Below are 26,466 nucleotides of genomic sequence, written 5' to 3'. Positions count from 1 at the left end.
TGAAGATGGTAATAATGTTGAATACATATATGAATAAAAATGAATGAAATATATATATGAATATATGAATGAAAAAATACAAGAATACATATATGTTATATATATACATCAATACAATGCTAGCTTCTATTTTTTAGCTTATTATGTATGTTCTGTGTGTTCTTGCATATATAAATCCATGAACTTCAAGTGGGAATGTATTATGGCTTTAGAAATTACTTCAGAGAGGTTATTAAATAGAAGCTGTATATTCATGGAACTGAGATCAATTTTTTTCTTTGATTTCTAGTTTTCTAGCTAACAGAACTCACAGTATAATTTTCTTGTTCCCAATCCATTGTCTTTGAACTAACAAAGCTTATTAATAACTTTCCTATACTGAATCCACAGGCTGCTGCTGATTTGCAATTTTGATACTAGATGGTCCCTTTTTCTATGCTCTTTACTCATTCTTTTCTTTTAATAATTCATAGTTTTTAGACATAGTCTACCTATTCTTCCCTGACTTCTGCTAATTTGAGTGGAAGTGACATGTTTTAATTTTGTGATAACATTAGTAGGAGAGCTTAGAACTCTGGAAGATTTTTACATCAGACTTGCTTCCCAGAGGAGACTTCTATTATAGAGTAATATATATCATGAAGTAGTGTAGCTATGATTGCTATAAAAACATGAAATGATCATAAATTAGTTAGTAAAAGTGAGAAGTGAGCAATGATACACAAATAGGGAACAATAGAAGTGCAGCTAACTCTAATTGAAAGACCAAGGCATTCAAGTCTTTCACTTTAGATGCAAAATGATGCCAAGATTGCAAATCAAGTCCAAGTCTTTACAGAACATAATGTCTATTTGGAGAAAATGCTTTCCAACTTTTCTATTGTTGTTACTTTAGTGTTGATGCATAGGCATTGTATTCTGACTCATTTCAGATTATTTTTGTGTGTTGACTTTCAAAACATTAAGCCTGTATTTAGAAAATTTCTCTCTGTCTTTTTTCCCCTCTAAAGCCTTTTCTTTCTCATTAACTGAATTTTCTGATAGAGGAAAGGAAATGGTGCTTCAAACGTTTGATTAGAAATTTCTTTATAAAAAAAAACAGAAAGGAATCTTTTCTGAGTTTTAGACCAGAATTAAAGTTGAAAATATTCTCCTAGATACTGTCTTTTTTAATGAATGTAAAAACCACATTTATTTATGATTAAAATAAGGATTGGTTTATTCTTAATAGTGCACTTATTTTGAAAACTAACAAGAACTCAGAACAGTGTCATGAATAGATCACATGTTGGGAAATAAAACAAATTTCAATAAAACTTAAAAAATTGAAATTATGGCAAGTGTCTTTTTCAACCATGTATGAGGTTATAAAGCAACTAATGAAGAAAGCTAACAAGTTAATATAGAGGTTTAACACTGTGCTGTTGACTAGCCAAAAAAGGTCAAAGCAGAAATTAAGGAATATCAGGAGTCAAGAATGAAAAATATGATATTGGAATATTTGGGATTCCAGTATAAAGCAAAAGCTTTAGTAAATAAGTTTATTTCAGTGAAGGCTTATTTCAAGAAACAAGAAAAATTTCAAATAACTAACTTTACATCTAAAGGAGGGACTGAGGGTAGGAAGGAGGAAAGAAAGAGGACAAGGAGATATAAAAAGGAAGATCAATGAAACCAAGAGTTACTATTATTTTTTCAAAAATTGGCAAAATTGAAAAAGGGCCGAGCACATGCCCCTTAGGTTTGAGACCCTGAATCTAATCCCTGTCATCACATAACCCCGAAACAATACCAGTTGTGGTCGTGATGACTCCCAAGCACCATCCATCATGCCTGGATCACCAGAGCTCTAAGCCTGAAGGACTTAGTAAAGAAGCAAGATGAGGGAACTTTTAGCAGCCAACTAAAAAATACATAGAAAACACATCAAAACAAATTGAAGAAAGATGTGAAGAGGAAGAGGCTGATCTCATGCTGATCCACATTACAATAGCGACAAGCAGAAGGATGAACATTGAGGAAAGAGGGGGCCGGAGAGATAGCATGAAGGCAGGGCATTTGCCTTGCATGCAGAAGGATGGTGGTTCGAATCTCGGCATCCCATATGGTCCCCCAAGCCTGCCAGGAGCAATTTCTGAGTGTAGAGCCAGGAGTAACCCCTGAGTGCTGCCGGGTGTGACCCCAAAACAAACAAACAAACAAACAAAGTAAACAGAGTAAATAAAGAAAGGAACATCTAGGGAAGACCAAACTCTTGCACTGCTGGACCAGTTTAAATCTAAACTCATTCATTCAAGCAGTTGCTGAAACACCTGCAAGTGGCATTTCTGAAACATAAGTAGAAGATGTTGAAGGGTAGATAACATATGCTTCAATTTGAAGATAAATGCAGAAAAATGAAAGATGCAAGCATGCGAGACCTCAGACACATCAGAAGTTTGTGATTCTTGGGATCCAGTGAAAAGAAGGAAAGAGAGCAAATATATGATGAGAGAGCAAGAAAGGAAAGAAGATAAAATAACAATAGCAATAACTAGAAGTAGCTGGAAATGTGCCTGCAATATATGTTTTATTACAGCCATTGTTCACTATAGCATCATTCAAGGGTGTGAAAAGAAGTATTTTGAACCTAATGTCTGGTTTTGAAAAATTTTTGTTAAGTTAATTGTGGGCTGACCTAAGCAAGTGTTTTTGGTTGTTTATGTTTTTTTTTCCCTGTTGGTCTTTTATATCGCTGAATTTGAAATAAATTCACATTCCAGTTTACATGTTAAAAATAAAATCAGAAAAATTGGCAAACTGTTGAATGACTCAATAAGGAGAAGATAGAAAATACAAATAAAACCAGAAAAGAAAGAAATGACATTACATTGACACCACAGATACTAAAAGTTATAAATTACTGTGACCATCTGTATGAACAAATTTCTACAAAAATGTAGAAGAATTCGATAAATTTTTTGAATTATATACCTCTCAATTGAATCTTGAGGAAAGGAAAAAAAACCTAGAAACTATTAGGGAACTGTTGTAGGAAACTGAAAGTGGAAAGGCATTTTGTTCTCATGGACTGGTAGAATCAGTATTGTTCTCAGAGTGGCCACTCTAAGCAATATGCAGACTTAAAGTAATTTCTACTAAAATGCAATAGCATTTTTTAAAAAAATAAGTAAAAAAGTTTTTTGTTGTTGTTCTTTTGTTTTTTTGGTTTGGGAGCTGCACCTAGTAGTCTTCAGGGGTTATTCCTGTCTGTGTGCTCAGAAATTAATTCTGGCAGGCTCAGAAGACCATATGGGATTCTGAGGATCTAACACAGGTCGACCATCTGCAAGGCAAACATCTTACCTACTGTGCTATCATTCTGGCTCCCCAAAATTCTAAAATTTTTAAGAAATTACTAAAGAACTCTTCTGAGAAGAAGAAAAAAGGAACAAAACCAGGTAGTATGCTTACTAACTTTAAACTATTGTGATGTTAGAAATCAAAACAGAACAGCATTTGAATGAAGCAGAAATCCAGGATTGATCTAGAAATAAAGCTGCACAGATATGGGCAACCAATTTATGACAGGATAATGAAGTCCATACAGTGGAAAAAGTAAAGTCTGTTAAATAAAATATACTGAGAAAAATAAAAAGCCATAAGCAGAAGAATGAAAGTAGACTACTGCCTTATACTGTCTTATAAGGCCTGAACTCATAAAATATTTAAGAATACATAGATGATTAGCTTTTTAACACTGGTTTTGATGTTGATTTTGAAAAACATGTGTCAAATAAAACATTAGAATCCAAAGTATATAAACAGGTCAGACAACTTAACATCATCAACCCTAAACTGTATAACATCATCAACCCTAAAACTGTATAATCTGAGTAAATTGAGAAGATGATCTAAATAGACATTTCTTTCACCAGATGGCCAATAGAGACCTGATAAGTTGTTCTACATTGTTAATCATCAGGAGAAAGGAAATCAAAACATAATATTTTACTTTACATCAGTTAGAGTAGTTCTTATGAATCATAAAGATACAGTAATTATACTTAATGTATCTGGAGAAAAAGAAACCCTTTTACCACATTAGTGAGAAGGCAAGTTTGTGCAGTATAAAGAAAAATATGAGTTGTTTTTTTTTTTAAATAAAAAATTGAACAACTACATGATCCAATAATCTCACTTCTGAGTATTTACCTGAAGAACATGAAAACAGTAATTTGAGAAGATATATATGCCCCTATATTTATTTTAGAACTATTGAAGTAGCCAAAATAAGGGAGCAACCAAGGGCAAAAGACAGATATTAGTATAAAGATGATATGATGTATTCCTTGGCTCAGAAATCCTCATAGCATCCCATTTGAATTAAAATCGAAAGTTCTTATTGTTTCTAAAACCCTCTATGATTTATTCCATATGTGACCTTTTCTCCTTTTGCCCACCTAGCTCCAGCCATACTTTCTTCCAGGAAGTTTCTATACTATTTGTTATTCTTCTATCTCAGGGACCTTGCACTTGTTATTTTTGTGACTTTTACTTGATACCTGCATAGCTTGCTCCTTCATTATAGTAGATCTCAATTCAGAGTAATACAGGTATTCTCCCTGAATATATCCCTTTTCTTTTCATGATCCTTCATTCTTTTCTTCTCTGGACTGTCAACTCCATGAGAGCAGAGGCCTTGCTTTTTATACGCTCTAAATAAACTGAATAATGTTTGGTGCATATTTAGACTAAATAAATACTAGTTAAATTCACCAACACTTGAAATATTTTTATTTAAATGGAGATACTTTTCAACTTTGTCCAGTACATGTTTGCTGTCTCCATTTCATCACTACAATACTCTCGTGTCTTCAATTTTAATGTTTCCCATGTAAAATCAAACTGAGTGTCATTGACAAAAGTGTAGTAGAAAATTAAGAGGAAAAAGCAAGCCAAGAATTCATGTATTCTGTCTGTGGGCCTTTTATTTTTTGCCAAACTTTTCTGTCTGCTAAGTACCATCACTACTAACAATAAAGGAAATGTTTTGTTTTCAGTATTGTGTGCTATGTTCCTAAGGGTAAAAATACCTTCAGAGCACAAAAGCAAAGAAATTCAGTCATAGCTGTTTTTTATTGGAAACAAGCAAAGCTTAGCTATCTGTTTTAGAGAATATAAATGTGAGTCCTATTTCTAAAACATTTTTTATTATACTAGTAGGTTTGTATTGGAGAAATAAAAAAGAACCATAACTATATTTTAAATATTTTGGGATAATATTTATATTAAATACAGTCTTGATGCTTGAGGCATCCTAGAGAAATCTTGAATCCTCTGTACTTTCTGTGGTGAAGAATTATAAAAAGTAAATTAGTTTTATTAGTCCTGTTTATTTTGAATCAGACTATTAACAAAATCTTGTCATCTGAAAGACTAAAATAATATTTTACTGAAAAACATCCTTTAGATAAATTTTGGTAACATTATCTCAAGAAAGTGTTTTGTCAGGGTAATTTATAATTATTTATAGTTTCAGATCATTTAATTTTTCCATACATAAAAAAATTTGATAACTTGTTTAATGAAACTCTTTAGTGGCTAGTATATATTTGGGGAAATTCATCTTTATAAAATGAATCCTTGCAAAGTCTTCATTTTTAGTTTTTCCATTAATAAAGTCATTGCCAAAAATATACTAATGGGGGAGGGGCTGCAGACCATAGTCCAACAACCAGTAAAACTCTTTAAAATGTCCTTTAGGATTTAACTAAGATAATAAATTTAAATTTTATAACTTTGGGGAGAGGTTTGGGCTACACTTGATGGTGCTCAGGGGTCACTCCTGGCTCTGCGCTCAGAAATGCTCCTAGCAGTTCCGGGGACGATATGAGATACCAGGGATCAAACCCAAGTCTGTCCTGGGTCAGTTGTGTGCAAAACACATGCCCTACCGCTGAGCTGTCTTCCTGACTCCACGCTTTATAGCTTAACTATCTTTTTATTTTTGTTTGGTTTGGTTTAGTTTTGGGTCCACTGGCATGTGGCCTTACTCAGGACTCAAGGCTTACTTATGACTGTTACGGGATCACTCCAGATGGGACTTGGGGGTCCATATTGGGAGCCAAGAATGGAACCCAGATCAGCTATTTATAAAGCATGCACTTCATTCTCTGTACGATGTCTCTGGCCTCAGATTATCTTCTTCACATTTAAAAAAAAAAAAGAAATACAAATAAACTTTGTCCAGTACCACAAGAAATGGAAGAAGTGAATAATCACTCTTATTTTAGAGCTTTGCCATGCTAGGGTAGAGATGCTGGGATGTAACCTTTAGAGAGAAGATAAAAGGCTATGAGAAAGATTTTTGTATTATATTGAAGAAAAATGACCTTCTATTCTAGGATCTCAAACCCCTGAAGACTGTATTCAGGGAAATGGCTTTCTCTGTGTATTGTTTTCCCTCGAGAATGTGCCTGTAACCACAAACTGTTATTACATTCACATATAAAAATCACTTGTAATTGCAACTGCCCTTTTCTTCAGAACTAGCAAATATTTCCACTCAGCTCCTCGTGTACTATTCTGGAATCGCTACCAAATAGGTGCTATATAAAGGCCAGAAATATCCCATGAGGATAGACCTGGTGTGAGTGATATCATCACTGTGTCCATTCATTCTTTGTACCTTGGGTTTGTTTCTTTAGAAAAACCCATTTTCCTTTTCTGTGTACCACATCAGTCATTGCAGTGATTTGAGAGAGCATTATATTTTGTAACACAATTTCTACTATTTCATATTTTTAGGAAGGGAGAGAGAGAAAGATAGAGAGAGTATAAAGCAGCTCTGTGTGGAGAAGAGAAAAGCAAGGGACAGTGATGTTCCGGTTCTTTTCATCTTTTGCAAGCCTCAAGGGAGATCTGTCACAGGTTTCATTGTGCTACTATCCACAGTATTCTGTTTGTTCAACATATTAATACAAGCCTTGCAGCTTTAGTGTGGAGCAGGCAGGGATGGTAGAATAAATGTAAATGCTGTTTTTCTTCATTTATAAATGTATATATTTCATACTGCAGTGTGAGGTGTCTACTTTCCCCTTTGATCAAGATTCTTTCTTCCCAAGTATATTAGTCCCCTGCATACTTCTGCCAGCAACCATTTTTTTCCAGTGAACTCAGAAATGTTGGGAAAGTACAATACCTATCCTAGGACTAGATAGGTAGTAACTTCTGGTTGATCATTAGCACAATCAGTTCATGGAAGTTGATAGCTCCAACTCAGTTGGGGTTCTTCAAATGAGAACTGCAATAATAAGTTGTAGTACTCAGATAGTCTTTGTTTACCTCTGTGCTTTTCTTAGTACTGCACTCACTACTGCAAATATGAAGGCTAAGCATCTGAGCTCAGAATACAGAGGGGAATGGATAGAAGGCAACAGTCACAACATATGCACTGAGTGAAGGAATCATAGTAGCACAGCAACATGCTCAGAGGTGGGTCACTGGAGCATGGACATGGGATACTGTCTTGGAGATTGTTACCCTAAGAAAGATGACATCAAGCACCAAGTCCTAAGAAACAGAGAGGATAGTAGCACTTGAATTTTGGGGTAAGGTATGATCAATATAATAGAATATATTAAAATTAGGACATGGTGTCTGTTTCAGGTGATATTTTTAAGTTTCTTAAGGGCCAACAAACTTATAAAATAGTCTCCTTTGTCCTTGATAATTAAAGGTTTTCCAGAGAATGTGAATGAAAGAATAAATAAATTGCAGACATACTTAAGAAGCATTAAATGCAATGATCAATAAATTATAAGCAAGAGAGCTGGTTGGATAGATTAATATCATCCCAATAACATAAAACATAATGATGACAAGGAAATTTGTTATTATTAAAATCATTTATTATTAAGAATTTTAGGCCCAGAATTTCACAGGAGCCAAAGACTTAGAGATCATCATGAGGCCAGTGACAGAAACTATGAAGTCCACTCAAAAATTGGTTATTTTCTATTTCTTATATGAGAAATATACATAATAAAGGGGAAAAGAGAAAATCTGGATAAGGTAGAGAAAGAAAATCTAAGCATTCATGCAGGTTAGTGTTTCTTAATCCTTTTCAGACACTTGCCTCTTTATGATCTTGTTTTCTTCCTGTGGCCTCCTTCCCCTGCCAGTTTTCTCCAAACTGGGTATAAGTGGGTGTCTCCTCATTTACATATTTTTACTTCAGATCCTTATGGAATATCCTGGAGACCTACAAATGGCTGAGGAATATTAATCAGGACCTGAGTGATAATAGGGTGTTTGGCTTGCATGCAGCTGTCCAAGGACAGACCTGGGTTTAATTTCCAGCATCGATTCCCTGAGTCTTACAGGAGAGATAATTTTCTTGGAGGGAGGTCGACACTGGTGATGTGATTGGCCCTGAAACATTGTATGTCTGAAACCCAACTGTGAAGAACTTTGTATATCTCAGTGGTTTCAATAAAATATTTAAAAAATAAAACCTACCTTTTCTTGCTTAAAAAAATAAAATTGAGCTTTCTTTCTATATGACTCAAAAATTCCATTTCTTTGCATCTACTCCAAGAACCCAAAAGCAATTTCAAAAAGGCATCTGTGTTCCTGTATTTATGCCCACATTATTTACAATAATCAAGATACAGAAAAAAACCAAATGTCCAAGATAGATGAGTGGAAAAAAAGATGTGATCTATATACCCATTGGGATATAGATCATAATAAAATGAAGTCACACAGTTTGCCACAACATGGTTAGAACTAGAGGATAAAATGCTTCATGAAGTCAGGCAGGAAATGGGCAAATACAGAATGATTTCTCATTTGTGAGTACCAACAAACGTAATAAGAGAGTATCAAATGGTCAATGACAAGAAACCTGGGAACCGGACAACATAAGTTTACTGAGGGTGGGGGAAGCATGAGAGGGGAACTTAGACACTGGCAGGGTCTGCTGACACTGGTGATGGACATGATGCTAAAAACATTGAAGAATCAAAACTCTCATTAGCAGTATTGTAAACCATGGTGCCTCAATTAAAATCTAGAGGGGGGAAAAGAAAAGAATTTCAAAGGACTAAAATGACTTAAATTCAGTAAAGACAAAAAAACTGGGTCTTTGAATTCCTTATATAGTGTTCTTTGCTGCCCCATTACTCTGCGTCTCTTTTTCAGATTTATTTTTAAATGCTAAAAACTCGGCAATTGTTCTTCCTTCGTGAATCATTAATCTATGCAGCTGCCATACCACATTGGAAGGCTCAGCTCGGCCTGGTTCGAATAGAGTGCTAAAGTGGGAGTTAGTCATAGTTTGGCTTCATAGCTAATCTATTGTTGAATATTGAAATTGTGACATTTTAAAAAATCTTTCTGCATCTCATTTTTCATTCTTTCCCTTGATGTGTGTTATGTCGTGAAGCTAAATGTGAATGGAGTCACCTAGCTACCTCCTTTTTGCTGCAAGAGTACACTTGATACCAGTTTCCTTTCTTGTCACATAGTTTATCCGCTGATACCTGTGTTTTTATTAATCTGTCTCAGGATAATGTTGGGGGGCATTATCTATGAAACTGTGTGTTCAACTTCACACAGGAACTTAAGAGCTCTGAAGGAAATCCGTGGTCAACTACAGAAAGGTTAACTGGACATTGTGTAAATGATAATAGCTAATATGTATTGAAAATTTGCTCAGTGCTGCTGGGTCCTTGTATTTCATAATCACGCCATAAGTATAAAGCAGAGAGGGCAGTGCAGGCATTGGAACTTTTCACAGTTTATGAGAAGCAGAGACAGACTTGACACCCAGGTCCTTCTGGCTTCAGACAACAGTCTTACCCTCTACATGATGCAGTTTATATGTTTAGAGTTCATTGGAGATGTGTCTTGATAGGGACTAGATAATTCTGTCGGTTGAAATTCCTGGTTCCTCCTACAACAAATTTGACTGTTCATTAAAATCTGACTCGCTGCTTTCACATAAAATGTAGATCTTGCAAAAATAATGAGAACAAAGCAAAAAAGTTCTTGCAGAAAATGTTCCTTGCAGAGGTCTACAGATTGTTCACTTTATTCACAGGTAGGCTTAGAATTCTTTGTCACATGCTTATTTGAAGTACATTAAATGTAAGGAGACCTGACAAGTGTAGAAGTTTGAATATTCATTATTAATTTTAACTCTTTACTTAAGCTTCTGTGACACATGCGAAGTTTCTTTGAAATCTGGAAAGGAAATACATCATAAAAATAAAGTGAAAGTGAATTTTATTTTTAAAACTATACATTTTCTTATATAATGAAATGCAGACACTTGCAACATGTTATTAAAGGTATAATGTCCTTTCTTTTTTATAACATTTAACAATAAACAAAATCAGATTTTGATTAAAGTGGCTTTTGTTGGCAATCCTTTCCATATTTTCATTCCCAATCACTAAAAAATAAAGTTAATACTTTTTGTACCATGCATAGCCTTAAACACATTGAAGTTTTTTAATTATCAATATGCAATGGAGTTAAAAAGGACTAAAATTTTAATTATGGTAGTTTGAAATTCCTTGTCTCATTTTATACTTGTTTAGATAGCTGCTTTGAGGAGATCTAAACTAGGTGGTGGTATCATTTTATAGGTAAATTATTTGAGTTGATCACATACTCTTGCATATGTGATTGATTTAAGTCCATATGAAAGCATTTTTGTCATTTTTAATAGATCTACAATGAGTTATGGTAGCTTTTAGCCTCAAGAGAAGTATTAAGTTAGACTCCAGGTGCTTGGAGAAAAGAACTTAAATATTGAATAAAAGGGGATTAGAAGTTTAGATCATAAAACCAACCTTTCAACCTTAGGGCAGGGGTAGTAGTGGTAGTAGTGATGAGTGAAAATTTATTGTTATTATTGTTTTCTTTTTCTTCATTGTACTGCAAGTTTCTCTTTTATGTTGAAAGCGCTGTGGTTAAAAATGAAACTGAGGGGGAAAAAGTGGATTTTTTTCGTTTTGTATTTGGTCCACACACAGAGATGCTAAGGGTGTTACTCCTGACTCTGCATTTAGGAATTACTCCTGACAGTGCTTGAAGGACCATATGAGAATCTAGTGATTGAAATCAGGTCTTCTGCTTGCAAGGCAAACAACCTACCTGTTGTATTGCATCAGCCCCTAAGGGGGAAAGTGGACTTAGACTAGCTCACCTTTTACTAATAAATTGAAGGCCAGACAGATTCTACTAAAATCAAATAACTGTCAAGGAAAGTAAATATTACTGTGGTATTTTTTACTACCTCACCCAGCAATGAACTTTTATGTCGTCATTCTCAGTTTGGTAAGATCTGACTGTTGAATTAACTGAATACTAAAATAGCTATATTGGAAATGGTAAAATGAATTACATAGAATTACATTTTCATATGCCATAGGAGTTCAGTGCTGATATATAAAATTGACTGATCAAGAAATAGATATTATGGATAACCATCCTATTTTAAAATGCAGAGATACAGATCCAAGGATGTAGTTCAGGGGCAGAGCACACTTGAAACCATTAGTTCAGCCCCAGGTACTTACCAAACTAAGAGTCATTATTGGCTCCACAGGGCTTTCTGGAACTACATGTGTGAGTATAACCACTAAGTGTGTGCTACCCTGTGTGTTGTAATTGCAGTAAACAGCAAAGAGATGGGAAGGGAGGAAGTAGCAAAACTGAAGAAGGAAGGAGTTGGGCAGATAGTACAGTGGATAGAGCACTTTCTTTGTACATGGATGGCCCAGATTCAATTCCTGGCACCCCATATATTCCCTTGAGTCCCACCAGGAGGGATCCCGAGCACTGCAAGAGATGTCCCAAAACCAAAATAAGAGAGACAGACACAGAGAAGATATAAGAAGAAAACCGTATAGTAGTATAAATTAAAATGATATAAACAATTTAAAATTGACTCTTGTGGAAAGCAGGCCTAAGAGTCAAAAAGGGAGATAAGAAACTGCCATTTTCTATGCACATATTCTTCTTTACTTATTTTTTATATTATAGTTTAGCATATGTTTAAAATTGAGCTAGCAGTATTGATGTACATCATCACTACATCTCCCCACATCCAAGTGTCAAGATCCCCCTTCTTTTTAGGCCACCTCTTTATCCCTCCCCCCACTGCCTTGTGAGCTGACTTTTATAATCCAAGGCCATAGTTCTGTTTGTTAATCTAAGGCAAGAGTTTTTATATTCATTTTTTAAACAAAAAATAATACTCTTTAGGAAAAATGGTATTGTGCACTTATGTCCAGTCTGTTTCCTGTGCTTGGCAAATAGCTCATGGAGTTCATTCTCTGGAAGAGAAAAGCAAGTAGGATACGAGCCATAAAATACTCATAACAGGATGACAAACATTGAAGCTTGAGAAGTCAAATCTGTGGAATTTGACCATTTCCATTTCATTTGACCATTTCCCAGCCAAATCACTTATGCCTTTGGCTATTCATTTTGGCATTTGCCCTAAGTTGCCTCAGGAACAGACAGTTCTTATAGGAAAAACAGTAATAAAAAAATGTCTGAACAAAGATTTTGAAGTAGTTTGTACTTGGGAGACATTTTCTTTGATAGTTCCTGTTAGCTATAGCCATACTAGAGCAAGAAATAAATTTGTTTCCTAAATACCATTTGTTGATGTTTTTTCTTTGAAATAGGGAAATACACATAAAATCATGGAGAAATGCACGTTACCTCTGACAGGAAAGCAATGTGTCAACCGCATCATTACAGAAAAGGTAAAGTGCCTCTCGCTCTTTATCTTCACTAATGTCTGCCATCTCATTTTTTAATTTATAAACATTTGTATCATTCTTGTTACCTTCTAAAAGTAATGACATTGTTAGCCATAGGATTAATTTAATTTAAATTAAATAGCTCAATTAATTGATCCATTGGTTCCTAAATGTAGACATCTTACAATGCAGGTTTCTTGAGATGTATTAAAACACAGCAGTCCTTGACAATAACTTAAATTGTTATGTAATCAGTGATGTAATCAGTGTCACTGATTCTTCTGCTTGATTTTTTATCAAGTCTATATTTTAATGTAAATATAGTTAAAGATTTATTTATTATCTTTCACTTTCTTCTTTGCTTTCTCTAAATATTAATTGTTTGATTCCATTTTAGGAGACTCATCTAAAATTGAATTTTAATCACTTTTGTGCAAATTGCAGCTTAGGTATCAGTAGTAAGCCAAGAAACCAGTGGTTTTTGTATCACAGAGTGGCTTTCAGAACACACCACTGTCTTTGGGCCTCTCCAGATTAACCTCCTGTAACCAGTGGTAAATGGAGATGTAGCAGATTTATTAGAAAGGTTGAAAACCTCTGGACTACCACATTGGTTATTACTTTGTGGAACAGTAGGTAAGACTGTTTTAACAAGGTTGAAGAATGCTGCACTAGATTTTTTCTTCTTAGATGGAAAATACTGTGCAATGGCTCAACTGAAAGCATCTCAGATTAGAGGACACTAACTAGTAACCTCCTACAGTCATCTTCCAGACTCAGGTTTGAAACTGTGATGTTAGTATAACATTATTCTCACAAGTGAGCAGGAGGATCTCATTGTCATGATTAAGGAGAATTAGCTATATCAAAATTGATGTGTGTTTTTTTTTAATTATCATCATTCCTTTGGTTGAAAGCCAGAGCAGAATTTATGTAGAATTTCATAAATGTGACTTGTAGAGAACAAGTGCATAAAGGGGGCAGAACATTTCTCTTTGCAGTTTTATTATTTGTTAAAAACTTCTGGTACTGTAGATAGGACTTGTTGAAAGAAATACATTACTTTGAAAATAAAGATACTCCTCCATCCTGCCTTTTTTTTAATGAAGCAGTGATGTTTCAACAATAATTCCAGCCACGTTTTCCTCTGGTCTTCTCCCAAGGGCTTTTTCTTCCTAGTTCCTTATTCCATATGCTGCCCTGTTCTGCTAAGTTCAGTGTTTCTCTCTGCAACACCCCCAAGCACCTTGTCTTTTGTTAAGTCTAACATGATTCTCTTCATCATAAAGAAATTTCTGGCCATCTCAGCACTCATTGCTGCATCTCGGCACTTTTCACCATTCATTTAATTGGTAATATTTTCATGTACATACAGAATATATTTTATATCTATTGTTTTTCTAACTAAAAGTAAACCATTTTATTATTTGTCTCTAACCTTATTTTATTGGCATTTAAAAATGTTTTAGACTTGCCCTTCAAGACCATGGTCTCCCTTGAATATGTATCTCCTCACTTGTTTATCTTTTGTAGCTCACTTGCTTGTGTCTTTGGTTTTTTGGGGGAACAGGGGGTTGTTTGTTTTTTTGTTTGTTTTTTTTAGGGCCACACCTGGTGACACTTAGGGGTTACTCCTGGCTATGCACTCAGAAATCGCTCCTTGCTTGGGGGACCATATTTGATGCCAGGGGATCAAATCAAGGTCTGTCATAGGCTAGCGCAGGCAAGGCAGACGCTTGTGCCACCACTTCCGCCCTTGTTTGTGTCTTTTGCTTGCTTTTTCCACTGGGAAAAAATAGCTTCTTTTTGCTCTTGAAAATGTACTTTCTCTTTCTTATGTCATTCTAAGTAAGTTTCAATAAAAATGATCTTGTTTCACTAAAAAATGTTTTAGACCCATTTTTATGCACAACTTGTTTTATTCATTCATTCTTGTAATAGTCATTTGTGAGCACCTTCTCTGAAATGAGTGGAGACTTTGTGTGTGCCTTCAAGGAGCACATGTCAGAGGGACAGAAAATGCCCAACTGTTCTAGCAGTTTGAGTGTAAAAAGTGATTACAGCCATGCTAGATAGCAGATAGGGATGTAAAAGAAGTCTTCTTGATTGTTTTAGGGGAGTGTCCAGGAAATCTACTGACTGGAATAAAATAGTGTTCACATTTTGCAAATTATTTGAAATCTGTAACCCTTATTCTTTAAACTCAGTTTCTTTCTACTTTAACATTTCTGCCATTTCAGCCCTTAAAAATGCTATGTACTATGTATGCTGCATGATTTCTGAGACTGTTCATTCAACCTCTTCCTGATTTAATGCCCTATGCACTCAGGTCATCTTGGTCATTACTGCTCACTGCTTTGATCCCAACTGTATATTTCTTTCTTTGGCAAGTCTTCTCCTCCCCAAGTCTTCTGGACACTTCCTGGAGTGCTCGTTGTTATGTAACTTGGCACTGACCACTGGTTGAACTAATCTTTATGCTCTGCCAATCTCATTCAATGCTGTTTACCCAGTACTTAGCATGGTGCCATACAGAGTGAATAGCTAGTTGTGTAAATTGTACTGTACTTTCCTTGACAAGAAAATTGATAGATTGAATAATGAATCTTGAAAGGTAAGTCAGAGTTTTATAAGGGAAAGTATGACGAAAGAGATCTTTCTAGACAAAGGCAAGAAAATAACCAGAATTGCAGAAGTTAAGAAAGCATCCTAAAAAAAAAAAAAAAAGAAAGAAAGCATCTTAAGAAAAATGTGTTAAGAAGACACAAACGTCCTGAAGATATTTGGTATAGCAGGGTACAGTAATAGCTGGTTTAGATCAAATTAGAAAGGAGACAGTGGCAAATAGCTTGTTAAAAATATGTGAATTTTATCTGTAAGACAGCAGAGAGTCTTTCTGTATCTGGGGATACATGGATAGATTTGTATTTTAGAAAGAACAGTAGCTATTATGTATGCTGAGGGTGTTGGGGAAGAGATGAGACAGTCCACTTAAAGATCTAGTCTCTATCTAGACTTCAGTGATCTGATCAAAAAATATCAGGCTCCTAAACAGGTCAGAAAGCGTTGAAAGAGATATAGGAAACATACTCAACCTAATTTGATGATGAATTGTGAGGGCAGAGATCATTCAGTTATTTTCCTAACTAGAGAGGCTGGTTAAACTATTGGTTTTTTTGTTTGTTTGTTTGTATGTTCGTTTGTTTTGGGGGTCACACCTGGCAGTGCTCAGGGGTTACTCCTGGCTCTATGCTCAGAAATCATTCCTGGCAGGCTCAGGGATCATATGGGATGCCGGGATTCGAACCGCTGACGTTCTGCATGAAAGGCAAATGCCTTACCTCCATGCTATCTCTTCGGCCTTGGTTAAACTATTGTAACTTGAATGAAGCTTGTAGTTATAGGAAGAGAACTGGTAAAGAATAGATTCTATTTTGACATACTTCACTTGAGATTCCTAAATAATTGAACATCCTAAACAATCCAACTGAGATTTTTTTTTTTTGGTTTTGGAGTCACACCCGGCAGCATTCAGGGGTTACTCCTAGCTCTACGCTCAGAAATCGCTCCTGGCAGCCTCAGGGGACCATATGGGATGCCGGGATTCTAACCACCATCCTTTTGCATGCAAGGCAAACGCCTTACCTCCATGCTATCTGTCTGGCCCCTAAGAGATATTTTTTTATATAAACCCTCAGATATGAAAATCTGGTGTTTGGAAGAGAAGCCAATATTGGAATAAACCAGAGGAAGTCATTAGCTTATGGAGATAACTAGAACCTTAGCTATAGATGAAGGCATAGGAAAGTGAGAATAGTAAAGTCAAATTTAGTGTGATATGAAAATTTAGGTACCTCAAGGAAGGGAGTGATGCATGTTCATCACTGTGCTAATGCACAGTAGGTATCCAATAAATATCTGTTGAATGCAGGAATAAGAATTCACTACAGGGCCCAGAGAGATAGCACAGCGGTGTTTGTCTTGCAAGCAGCCGATCCAGGACCAAAGGTGGTTGGTTTGAATCCCGGTGTCCCATATGGTCCCTCGTGCCTGCCAGGAGCTATTTCTGAGCAGACAGCCAGGAGGAACCCTGGGTTTTTGGGTGTGGCCCCCCCCCCAAAAAAAGAATTCACTATAATTAAGACTAGTGAGTATTTGTAGCCCTACATCAGATATGAATGAGAATTCTATTTTTAGCTCATAAAGTTTTTCATCTGAAGGAGACTGTGGGCATATGACAGCCCTAATTTTCTAGTTCAGTGGTGCTAGAATAAGGTGACAAAAGGTGCCTTCCTTTGTAGTAACTTGGCTATATTGAAGTACTTTATCCCATAAAGTAGCCTCTTGAGGTGGCAGTAAAAAGTGCATTTATCTGTGGAAAAAAGGCAGATGAAATATTATTTTTTGGTATTAGAACAATTTATTGTAGCTTTTAGATCTTTTAGCTTTTAGTTATAATTTTTACACATTTTTGTTTATTCTTCATACCTTCAAAGAAAACTCTTTCTAAACATATTAAAAGAAAAATTTCTTCCTTTGTATAATAGATACTTGACTCTCCAGTGGTTTCCCTTCCCAGTAAGACCAACCAAGTTATCTGAGATTTCATCAGATGATGCAAATATCATTTATCATTGTTTTGCTTCTCAGGAAAATAGTAATCAGTAGGTAATAATAACTATTTCTGGACCTTTATCTGTATTTACTTACAAGTGACAATATCTTAAGATAATAGGAGAAAGAACACACTATCTGGCACCAGGCTTAATGCAGGGTGCTTGAGTATGCATGTTATATTTGTTCCATAAAGAAGCTCTGACCAGATTGTGCGGCCAGCATAAGGCAGAGCTGGAATTTCATTTTGACCTAAAGTCCAGTTGTTTTTCTTTCTACATGTTGCTGTGCTTTTATATTAGCCTCAACCAAAAATGTATTTTAAAATGACAATTTAGAGTTTGACTCTCAAGGAACAGAGTCCAGGCCTGACTCCTGCACCACTTCCAAAACATAGTTGTTGTAAAGATCAGTTCAAAGGACAGTAGAGAATTAGATAGCAAAAATTAATAATCATTCCCAAAAAGAAGAAACCAACCCTGTTACACTGGAATCTACCTTGAAGAAACACCTGTTTCTAGTCCTTAGGAATCATTTTTGATTGAGTTTTCTTGCAGTAGACAATCTGCCCAGCTTCCTGCCTCTGTAGTTTCTAAGTAGAACTCTGGTGACCATCTGGATCTGATGTTATATTAAATGATTTCATCTACAACTTCAACTCAATTTTTCTTCTTTTATGGTTTTCTCTTTTTTTTTTTTTTTTTGAGTTCTTCATCTCAAGCTCCTTTTCTTTTCTTTTCCTTTCTTCTTTTCTTTTCTCTTCTTTTCTTTTCTTTTCTTTTCTTTCCTTTCCTTTTCTTTTCTTCTCCTTTTATTATTTTTGTCTTTGGGGGAACACTCCCAGCAGTGCACACCTGACTTTGTGCCTGGGAAAGTTTGCTCCTAGAGTTACTCAGGAGACCATGGAGTGTTGGAGGTTGAATTGGCCTCCTACATGTAAGACATCCACTCAACCCATTGCACTGTCCCTTTGGACCTTTCAAGTTGTCCTCTTTCTAAAGATGGAAGCTTGTATTCTAAATCTGGTAACACAGGTCAAGTCAACTGCTGAGGTCAAGCTACAGCCCTTGGTACTCCCATCACCTGGTGCTTCCAAACAAAGCTATATTGGAGTGTTTGGCAAAGTTAGCCATTTACTTCTTGTCCTTAACTAGGCATCTTCATTGGATGCACAAACTGGAGGGAAATTTTTATGCCATCCTCTCTGACTTATATGTTTCTGCAGGGCCTGAAGGGAAAGTTTTAGCATTTGTCCAGCATTTATCGGGCCCAGGTCACCTATCCATTTATAATCAAACCTGCTCATTTCAGCGCATCTTATGTTTTCTGTCATTCTTCACTGCTGTTCCATATTATTCTTGTGTGTTCACCTTCCAAACACCTCCTCCATTTTTTATCAAATCATTCATTTTTTTAATTTTTATTTTGATTATCAAATCATTCTTAATCTTAATGGGCCCTTTGACCAAAAGTAAAGCAGTAGTCTGTGATTCAACCATTAAATAACCCCAAAAGTCGAAAACGACTGTTACTAATGAGTACCACCACCAGTTGTATTGCACAGTGCTTTAATGCTGAAGACTGATTAGAGATAATTTGGGTCTTATTTTTATCCAAATATAAGCACAGTGGAAATGTGTTCATTGGAGACTTTCAGATGTCTTTTTCCTTATTTTGTGTATTTTCCTTAGGAACTTAGGTTATTGCTGTTTTGTGCGACAAAATGATCACTGTGATAGAAATTGTCCTTGTCATTTTCTTGATTCCAACAGGCTGTGTTTGATGTGGACAGCAAGAAAGGGCTGACTCTGATCGAACTCTGGGAGGGCCTGACAGTGGATGATATAAAAAAGAGCACGGGATGTGACTTTGCAGTAAGTATTTCTGTGAACAAATCCAGCCACTTGTCCTATATCAGGGCCTTGATTAATGGGTGTTTACAGGACATGAACCATTAATTTGAGATCATTTTTGGAGTTGACCTTTGCAGAGAACAGGAGTGGAAAGAGGGGGCTCCAAAGGGGAGCAGGTGGGAACAAGAGACAGACTCTGACTCACAGTCTGGGCTCAGCTCAGGAGTGAGAAGCAGATGGGGTGAGGGTGGGAGGCTGGACCACTGGGAGCTGCGAAGGTAGAACTTGAACTCTGAGTAACTTTCAGTAAAGTGACTTGCAATCAGTCTTCTGAGCTGTGGTTATGTGGCAGTTCTGGAAAAACTTGATGAATTGAAAAAATCTGAGTCACTCATGGACTTTTTATGAATTCTATGATTTTTTTTTTTTTGTGGGGATGGCTTCTGACCCTCTAACTTCTATTCTTGTTATTTCAGCCATTGATATTAAAAATATTAGCATGGGCATTTCGTCACACCAGATTTGTAGTCACAAAATAGAAGTGTCTTCCATTGGAAGGAAAATAGAATGTATAAAGATTTAATCACATGCAAAAAAATTTGAGTCACAAAATTAAGTATATCAGGGAAATTTCTTTTATGAAATTCCCAAAGCTCAAAATATATTTTGCTTAGGCACTGTGTTTGGATAGTAACTACTAATGCATAACAAAATTTTGTAGTAGCAATTTGCTGGATAATTATTTTATTCTCATATAATTTTTTTTAGTTCTGTATGTGAGTCTTTTGTCTATTAACCTTTTTCTGCTTTTCTGTTGGAGAAAAGAAGTCTGTTAGCCATACTTTTCCCTTTGGAGAAAAGGAGTTGCTTCAACAAAAATTACATCTTTAATTAGCTTTTCAGTAACCTTGGGAGAGCCTAAAAAAAGTAGACTTATTTATATTCTGACTTTTTAGAATTTCTTCCATGATGAAAGTAAACACTTTTTTTTTTACTTATTCAGCTATTCTCTACATATTTTTTCTTTGAGAGAATGTGTTAACCTCTTCATCCAATACCATTTGTGAGATCCACAGAATGTTCAATTCTCTGCTTCAAAAGAGGAAACATAAAGGAAATTTCTTAGTTATTTATTTTTTTGTTACTCATGAAGATGAAACTGAAATGAAAAAGATATATTTTTACTATTTTTTTTCTTTTTTTCTTTTTTAAAAAATGACTGGTTTCTATGTCTTACATGGAAAAATATCTTGATGGCCTTTCTTTTATTATAGCACCATCTTCTATTCTTTGGACATTGGCATGTAATCTTGTTTTCTCAAATTAGGCTATTGAAATAAAATGTTAATTTGTGTGTCAGTGTTCTCCTGAAATGAAAAGGTGTGATGTTAGTTTAGCCACCTGGGCCAAAGAATTAGCTTTTAAGTATCTAATTATCAATATTATCTCTTTATACTCTGCCAGATGAGATCACACATAGTGGACTCTTTCTCTGTACAGAATTGAAGTAACAAAATGTTTGTTTCGGTGTGGCCCGAAAAAACAAAAACAAAAACAAATCAAAAAAAGATTATTTAAATTTTAAAATTCAAGAGATGTTCCATATGATTATTATTATATAAGTATCATCTTACTATTTATGTAATTATAGTCTAGCTATTGTATTCTGAAGTTTCTGTTTGAGAGAAAGCCATATAACTCAGCCTTCCTTGTATAATTGACTACAACAGAATAAAAAGGGATAGGTTGGTAAAGAGGTTACAGCATAATTCGTTAAAAATTATTTAAACTATTTTGATATGTTGATAAAAGTCCCATATACTTTAGAATGGGACAATCAATAGGAAATGAATTGGCAAAACATACAAAAGTGAATATAAGCTGTTTGAGAAAATACTGAGTATTTCACAGAAAAAGACAACATAATATGAGATAGAAGGATAGTAAAAAATTATGGTCTTTCATATTAAAATAATGATTAAAGTAAAATATGGATGATTTTTTGAAGAGAATTATAAATACTTGCCTGTGGGGCCGGGAAGGTGGCGCTAGAGGTAAGGTGTCTGCCTTGCAAGCACTAGCTTAGGACGGACGGTGGTTCGATCCCCTGGTGTCCCATATGGTTCCCCCAAGCCAGGGGGGATTTCTGAGCACATAGCCAGGAGTAACTCCAGAGCAGCAAAAGGGTGTGGCCCAAAAACAAAAAAAAAAAAAATTGCCTGTATGGTACATTGCAGTTAACAGCATAACATCTGAAAGAAAAAGAGGGCTTTTAAATATCATATGAAAGAGTTTTCTTATATATTTACAGTAACCAAAAATAATTGAATGAGTATGCTCATGATTTTGTGTTAGCTGAAAGTTTACTTTAAAAAAAAAGTTTCAAATATCATTTGTGCTAAAACTCTAAACAAGACAACAGAAAATTTGCTGTAAAACTGTTAATATCTGCTGTTTTCTGGAAACTTTCACCACACTCTAGACAGGAGTTGTTTACAGCTAGATCACTCTCCTTCAGAATGGAATTATTATAAAGGGACTTGTCTCTCTTTTGGATTGAATTCTGTGTCTATTCAAAGAAATAAAAGAGCTGGGCAGGTAGAGATGAAAATCTCACCATTATAATAAAGGGGGAGGATAGCGGCTGTAGCTTTGTTGTATGGCTGCAATAGGCTTTCCAGATATAAACCCAGAGTGGAGAACCACAGAACTGCCTATATAGCTGAAATCGTTTCCTACCATGCTTCTTTCCAAGTGAAAAAGAGCAACACAGAGCTTGTGTTTGCTACATAAGAAGAAAGAGTTGGACTGAATTTTATATGCTCTTGCTCTCCAGTCCTATCACTTAAGTCACTGGTGGACACTCATGGACCAGGGTGTTAAATGTTCAGGTATCCTCCTACATGGAGGAGAATATGGTAGTGAGGAATGAACACCTCACTTAGCACTCTTGGTCTGTAGAACCAGATGAAATGATTGTCCTTTGAAAGTTCTGTATTGTGGTACTATGCAGACACAACCCTCTTCTATCTTTGTCCTGTGCCACTAGCTTTCAATGTTTATATGAATTGAGATTATTTTGGTTTGTTTTTTACCATAGCCATCTCATTTTGAAGCCTGTCACTCAATTATTTATAAAGCAGCAATTTATTTTTATAGTCAAAATAATATTGCATAGTCCCTTGTTAGGACTTCAATATGTTAATGAATATGTCTGATTTTTTATATTTGCCCATTTATTTTGTTTGCCATATCCAGCAGTGCTCAGGATTTATTTCTGTGTCTGCATTTAGAATCTTTCCTAGCAGACTTGGGGACTGAGTCCTAGTTGTTCGTGTGCAAGACAATAAAGTACCCTCTATATTGTCACTTTGCTTATTCTTGTTTCACTCTGTGACAATGGTCAATTATATTATTAGCTAAATCAGCAAGAATAAAAAAATGGAAATCCCACCACTTACTATTTTATTATTTGCCAGTCTTTTTTCATGAGTAGAGAATTCATGATTACTCTATTCTTTCTTATGCATACTTATTTTAAGAAGTGATTTCTTTCCTGTATATGTATATGGACTATTTTTAAACAAGATGTTTCTATTTTATTATTTAATTAAAAATAAGGTTCAAATATGGCCAGTGGAATAGTACAGTGGGTACGGCACTTCCCTTGCATGTGGCTGACCTGGGTTTGAACCCCTCCCATCCTGAATGAGTAGCATTCTGAGCAATACCAGGCCCAATTAATTAATGAAGTAAAGCCTCAGTAAGCTCTGGACAAGGTTCAGGCATGGCTCCTTTCACAAAATAAATAAGGGCCAGAGATAATATGGCAGGTAAGGCATTTACTTATTCTTGGATGACCTGAGTTCCATTCCCAGCACCACACATGATTCCCTGGGCCAGCAGTGATTCTTGAGCACAGAGTAATGAGTAAGCCCTTAACATAGCTGACCGTGTTCCTACAATGAAAAAACAAAAATGTTTAGCTAAAAATAAATTTTAACTATATTGAACATTAAGGGTAAAATAAAACTGACAAAGATCATTAGTATAGCCATGATTATTTCTTAAGCACTCAGTGCATGTCCCATATAGTTATAAGATGTGGAAAAATAGAAAAATTGGTATAGTTCCTACTTCCAAGAGTCTTGGTCTTACTCTCCATGCAGGCATATATCTAAAACACTTGTGTTAAAATAATGATAACAATACTACTACATATTTATGTCGTAAGTAGACTATAAAAGAAGTTAGCTGCGACATTTGGCCAAGTTGATTACATTTTCATTTTCTTTTTTTTTTTTTTTTATTAGTTTTTGGGTCACATCCAGCAGCACTCAGGGGTTACTCTTGTCTCCATGCTCAGAAATTGCTCCTGGCAGGCTCAGGGGACCATATGGGATGCCGGGATTTGAACCAATGACCTTCTGCATGAAAGGCAAATGCCTTACTTCCATGCTATCTCTCTGGCCCCACATTTTCATTTTCAAAATTTATTGTGAACTGACTTTACACAGAATTAGGAAGTGCACTCTTAGGATTTCAGAGGCCTAGGAAGACAAATTGTTGGCTTATCTTTCACACTTAAATCATATAGTCTGTGCTTAGCCTGTAGATCACCGTGGCAGGATAATTTGCTTTGGCTTGCATAAGCTTAGTGTTGATGACACTGGAGAACTGAAAGAAAAATTATGGTTTAGCAGATGCTTTTCATAACAAAGGCAGACAGGCCAAGTCAGTTGACATAAAGCTTCATCTTTATTTCTGATCACCATTTTCCACAGAGCATATAAATGATGTTAAGAACCACAAATAGGGCAGATATGACAAAGAAAGAAAGGGATCAGATATTTAGCTAAAAATGTTAAAGTGTCCACTTTCCTTGGAAAAGAAAGGCTATAAAGCATCTATTTGAATGCTGTTTTCTAAAGAAACTTGTGTTTATTTTTACAAATGTTCTATTGTTTATTTAAAGCATCATTTTTGAGACCCACATCTAAAAAGCTTGAGCGTGACTTTTTGTTTTCCCATATATTTGAAGAACTATGTATATGTAGGCTGTCACTTTGCCTCTATAATATTTCTTTATCTTATATATCTGCTCCTGAATTTGGCAAATTTAAATGAGATTCATGTATGTCATACAAATTATTTTGTGCTGTCAGTCAGATAAAAAGGTGGTCATTAAATCATGACATAATAAACTATAAATGAACTAAAATGATTTAATTTATCAAAGTTAAAAACCTATTTCTTTCCTGATATTGCTGACTTAACGTCAATAGACAGTTCTTTGAAGCTTATCAGATCAACTTGTTTCATTTTTTAATTCATTAATTGAAGAAAGTATTAACTGTCCACTCAGGAAGTCAAAATACCACTTAGGCCAACTTCAACTGGCATGTCTTTGAGGGATTCAAAAAAATACCTAAGGAGCTCGAAAGATAAAAGAGCAGAGACAGGGCCCGGAGAGATAGCACAGCGGCATTTGCCTTGCAAGCAGCCGATCCAGGACCAAAGGTGGTTGGTTCAAATCCCGGTGTCCCATATGGTCCCCCGTGCCTGCCAGGAGCTATTTCTGAGCAGACAACCAGGAGTAACCCCTGAGCATCGCCGGGTGTGGCCCAAAAAAAAAAAAAAAAAAGAGCAGAGACAATGCTCTTGCCTTGTTTGTGCTGACCCAGATTCCATTCTGGCACCTCATATGATCCCCTGAAAACCAGGAGTGAACTCTCTGCACAAAGACAAGTAAACCCTGAGCACAACTGAATATGACACACCCCCGCCCCTCATCCAAATTACCTAAATCTTACCAGGGACTTACAGTATCTGCCTAATTGAATGACTGAATCTGTATTGACATAGAGCTTTGAAAAATTTTTCAAACAACTTACATCAAGGTTTTGTCTAAAATTTCTACCATTCAGTATAGACCTGTCCTCATTTTTCTCTGATTTTATATTTCCATTGGAACCAGAATATGATCTGGTAGCACTCTTAACCTTTCATGGGACCAACCTAGGTTTGATCTTCGCACCACGTATGGTCCCTTGAGCCCTTCCTTGAGTGATCCCTGAGTACAGAGGCAGGAGTAAGCCCTGAGCACCTCCAAGTACAGTCTCAAAACAAAACAAGACTTTCAGAAATGAATTACTATTTTGTATATGTTAGATATAATCAACATTTAATGTTGTAATACTATTACCATCCTTTTAGTAATGGCTTCTAATCTTTATACTGCTTTTATATCTTTTAATTCTGATTCCAAAACTTCTGATAAAGTTTGCTATTGATTGTATTTCTCTTCACTAATAGGTATCTTGCTAGTACAAAGATTTCATGAAGTGTCTCTTAAAATGTGAATTACTGGGCCTGTTTTGAGGATAATTAGAGTGGTACCTTAAAGTGTGACTCCTTTTTTGAGTCAGTTTGTAGAGACATCACTCTTACAGCTGGTGAATCTATTCAGCAGATATTGTTTTTTTTTTTTTTTTTTTTGGACCTTTTGTCTGTCTGTCTGTCTCTCTCTGCATATTCCCCACCTTCTTATTTTTGCTAGTTCTAATAATCTTTAATGTACGAGTAATAATGCAAGAAAGTTAAGACCCACTAGGTATCTAAAATACAATTCAGAAAGGAGTTTTCTGTCTCAGAATAGGCCAGATGATGTCTGGGGCAAGGCTGCCATCATTTTTGTTCAGAAGTTTAGGGCCAGGGATTTATCTTGGTAGAGCACTTTCTTGCATATGTGAGACTGTGCGTTAGATACCTGACACTACCCCCCACATACACACTAACACATCAAGTTTAGAGTCTAAATGTGTATATGATGAGTTTTTTTAATCACTTAATTAATCTTTTTTCTTTTACAGGTTTCACCAAAGCTCATGCCAATGCGGCAGATCACATCTTGAAATGGAAATAGATATTGCTCCATTCTATGAAGTTTTCATTTTAACCTTGTAGGATTTTATTAAGAGATACCATGATCATAAGTTTATGTTTAATAAGCAGATTTTAACTCATTTTTTGAAGCTACGTTAGGTTTTTTTCTTTTAAGTGTGTTGTGAAATTTTAATTAAAAACAAAAATGTAGATTGCTTTAAGATTCAAGAAGGCTAGTTGTGAAATTTTAATAAAAAATGTAGATTGCTTTAAGATTTTAAGAAGGCTATTTTATATTGGTGCTCATGTTGTATTTATCTTTACCTTCTGTGCAATATATACTGATA

The 26,466-nt window shown here is 35.4% G+C and overlaps 1 protein-coding gene across 1 annotated transcript in view; it reads left to right on the top strand.

Annotated features, from left to right (window-relative positions):
* Positions 1-26,258, top strand: part of OXCT1 (3-oxoacid CoA-transferase 1) — a 138,799-nt gene extending 112,541 nt beyond the window's left edge. Inside the window, exons 15-17 of the mRNA XM_049767688.1 lie at positions 12,690-12,770; positions 19,154-19,255; positions 26,107-26,258. Of these exons, the coding sequence (XP_049623645.1) occupies positions 12,690-12,770; positions 19,154-19,255; positions 26,107-26,148 (225 nt within the window). The 3' untranslated portion in view covers positions 26,149-26,258. The remainder of the gene's footprint in view (positions 1-12,689; positions 12,771-19,153; positions 19,256-26,106) is intronic.
* Positions 26,259-26,466: the final 208 nt, after the last annotated feature.

Source organism: Suncus etruscus, chromosome 2 (assembly GCF_024139225.1).
Source record: "Suncus etruscus isolate mSunEtr1 chromosome 2, mSunEtr1.pri.cur, whole genome shotgun sequence".
In the NCBI taxonomy this organism is placed as follows: Eukaryota; Metazoa; Chordata; class Mammalia; order Eulipotyphla; family Soricidae; genus Suncus; species Suncus etruscus.
The sequence above is the reverse complement of the archived record's forward strand: the minus strand, read 5'-3'. Positions and strand labels throughout refer to the sequence as shown.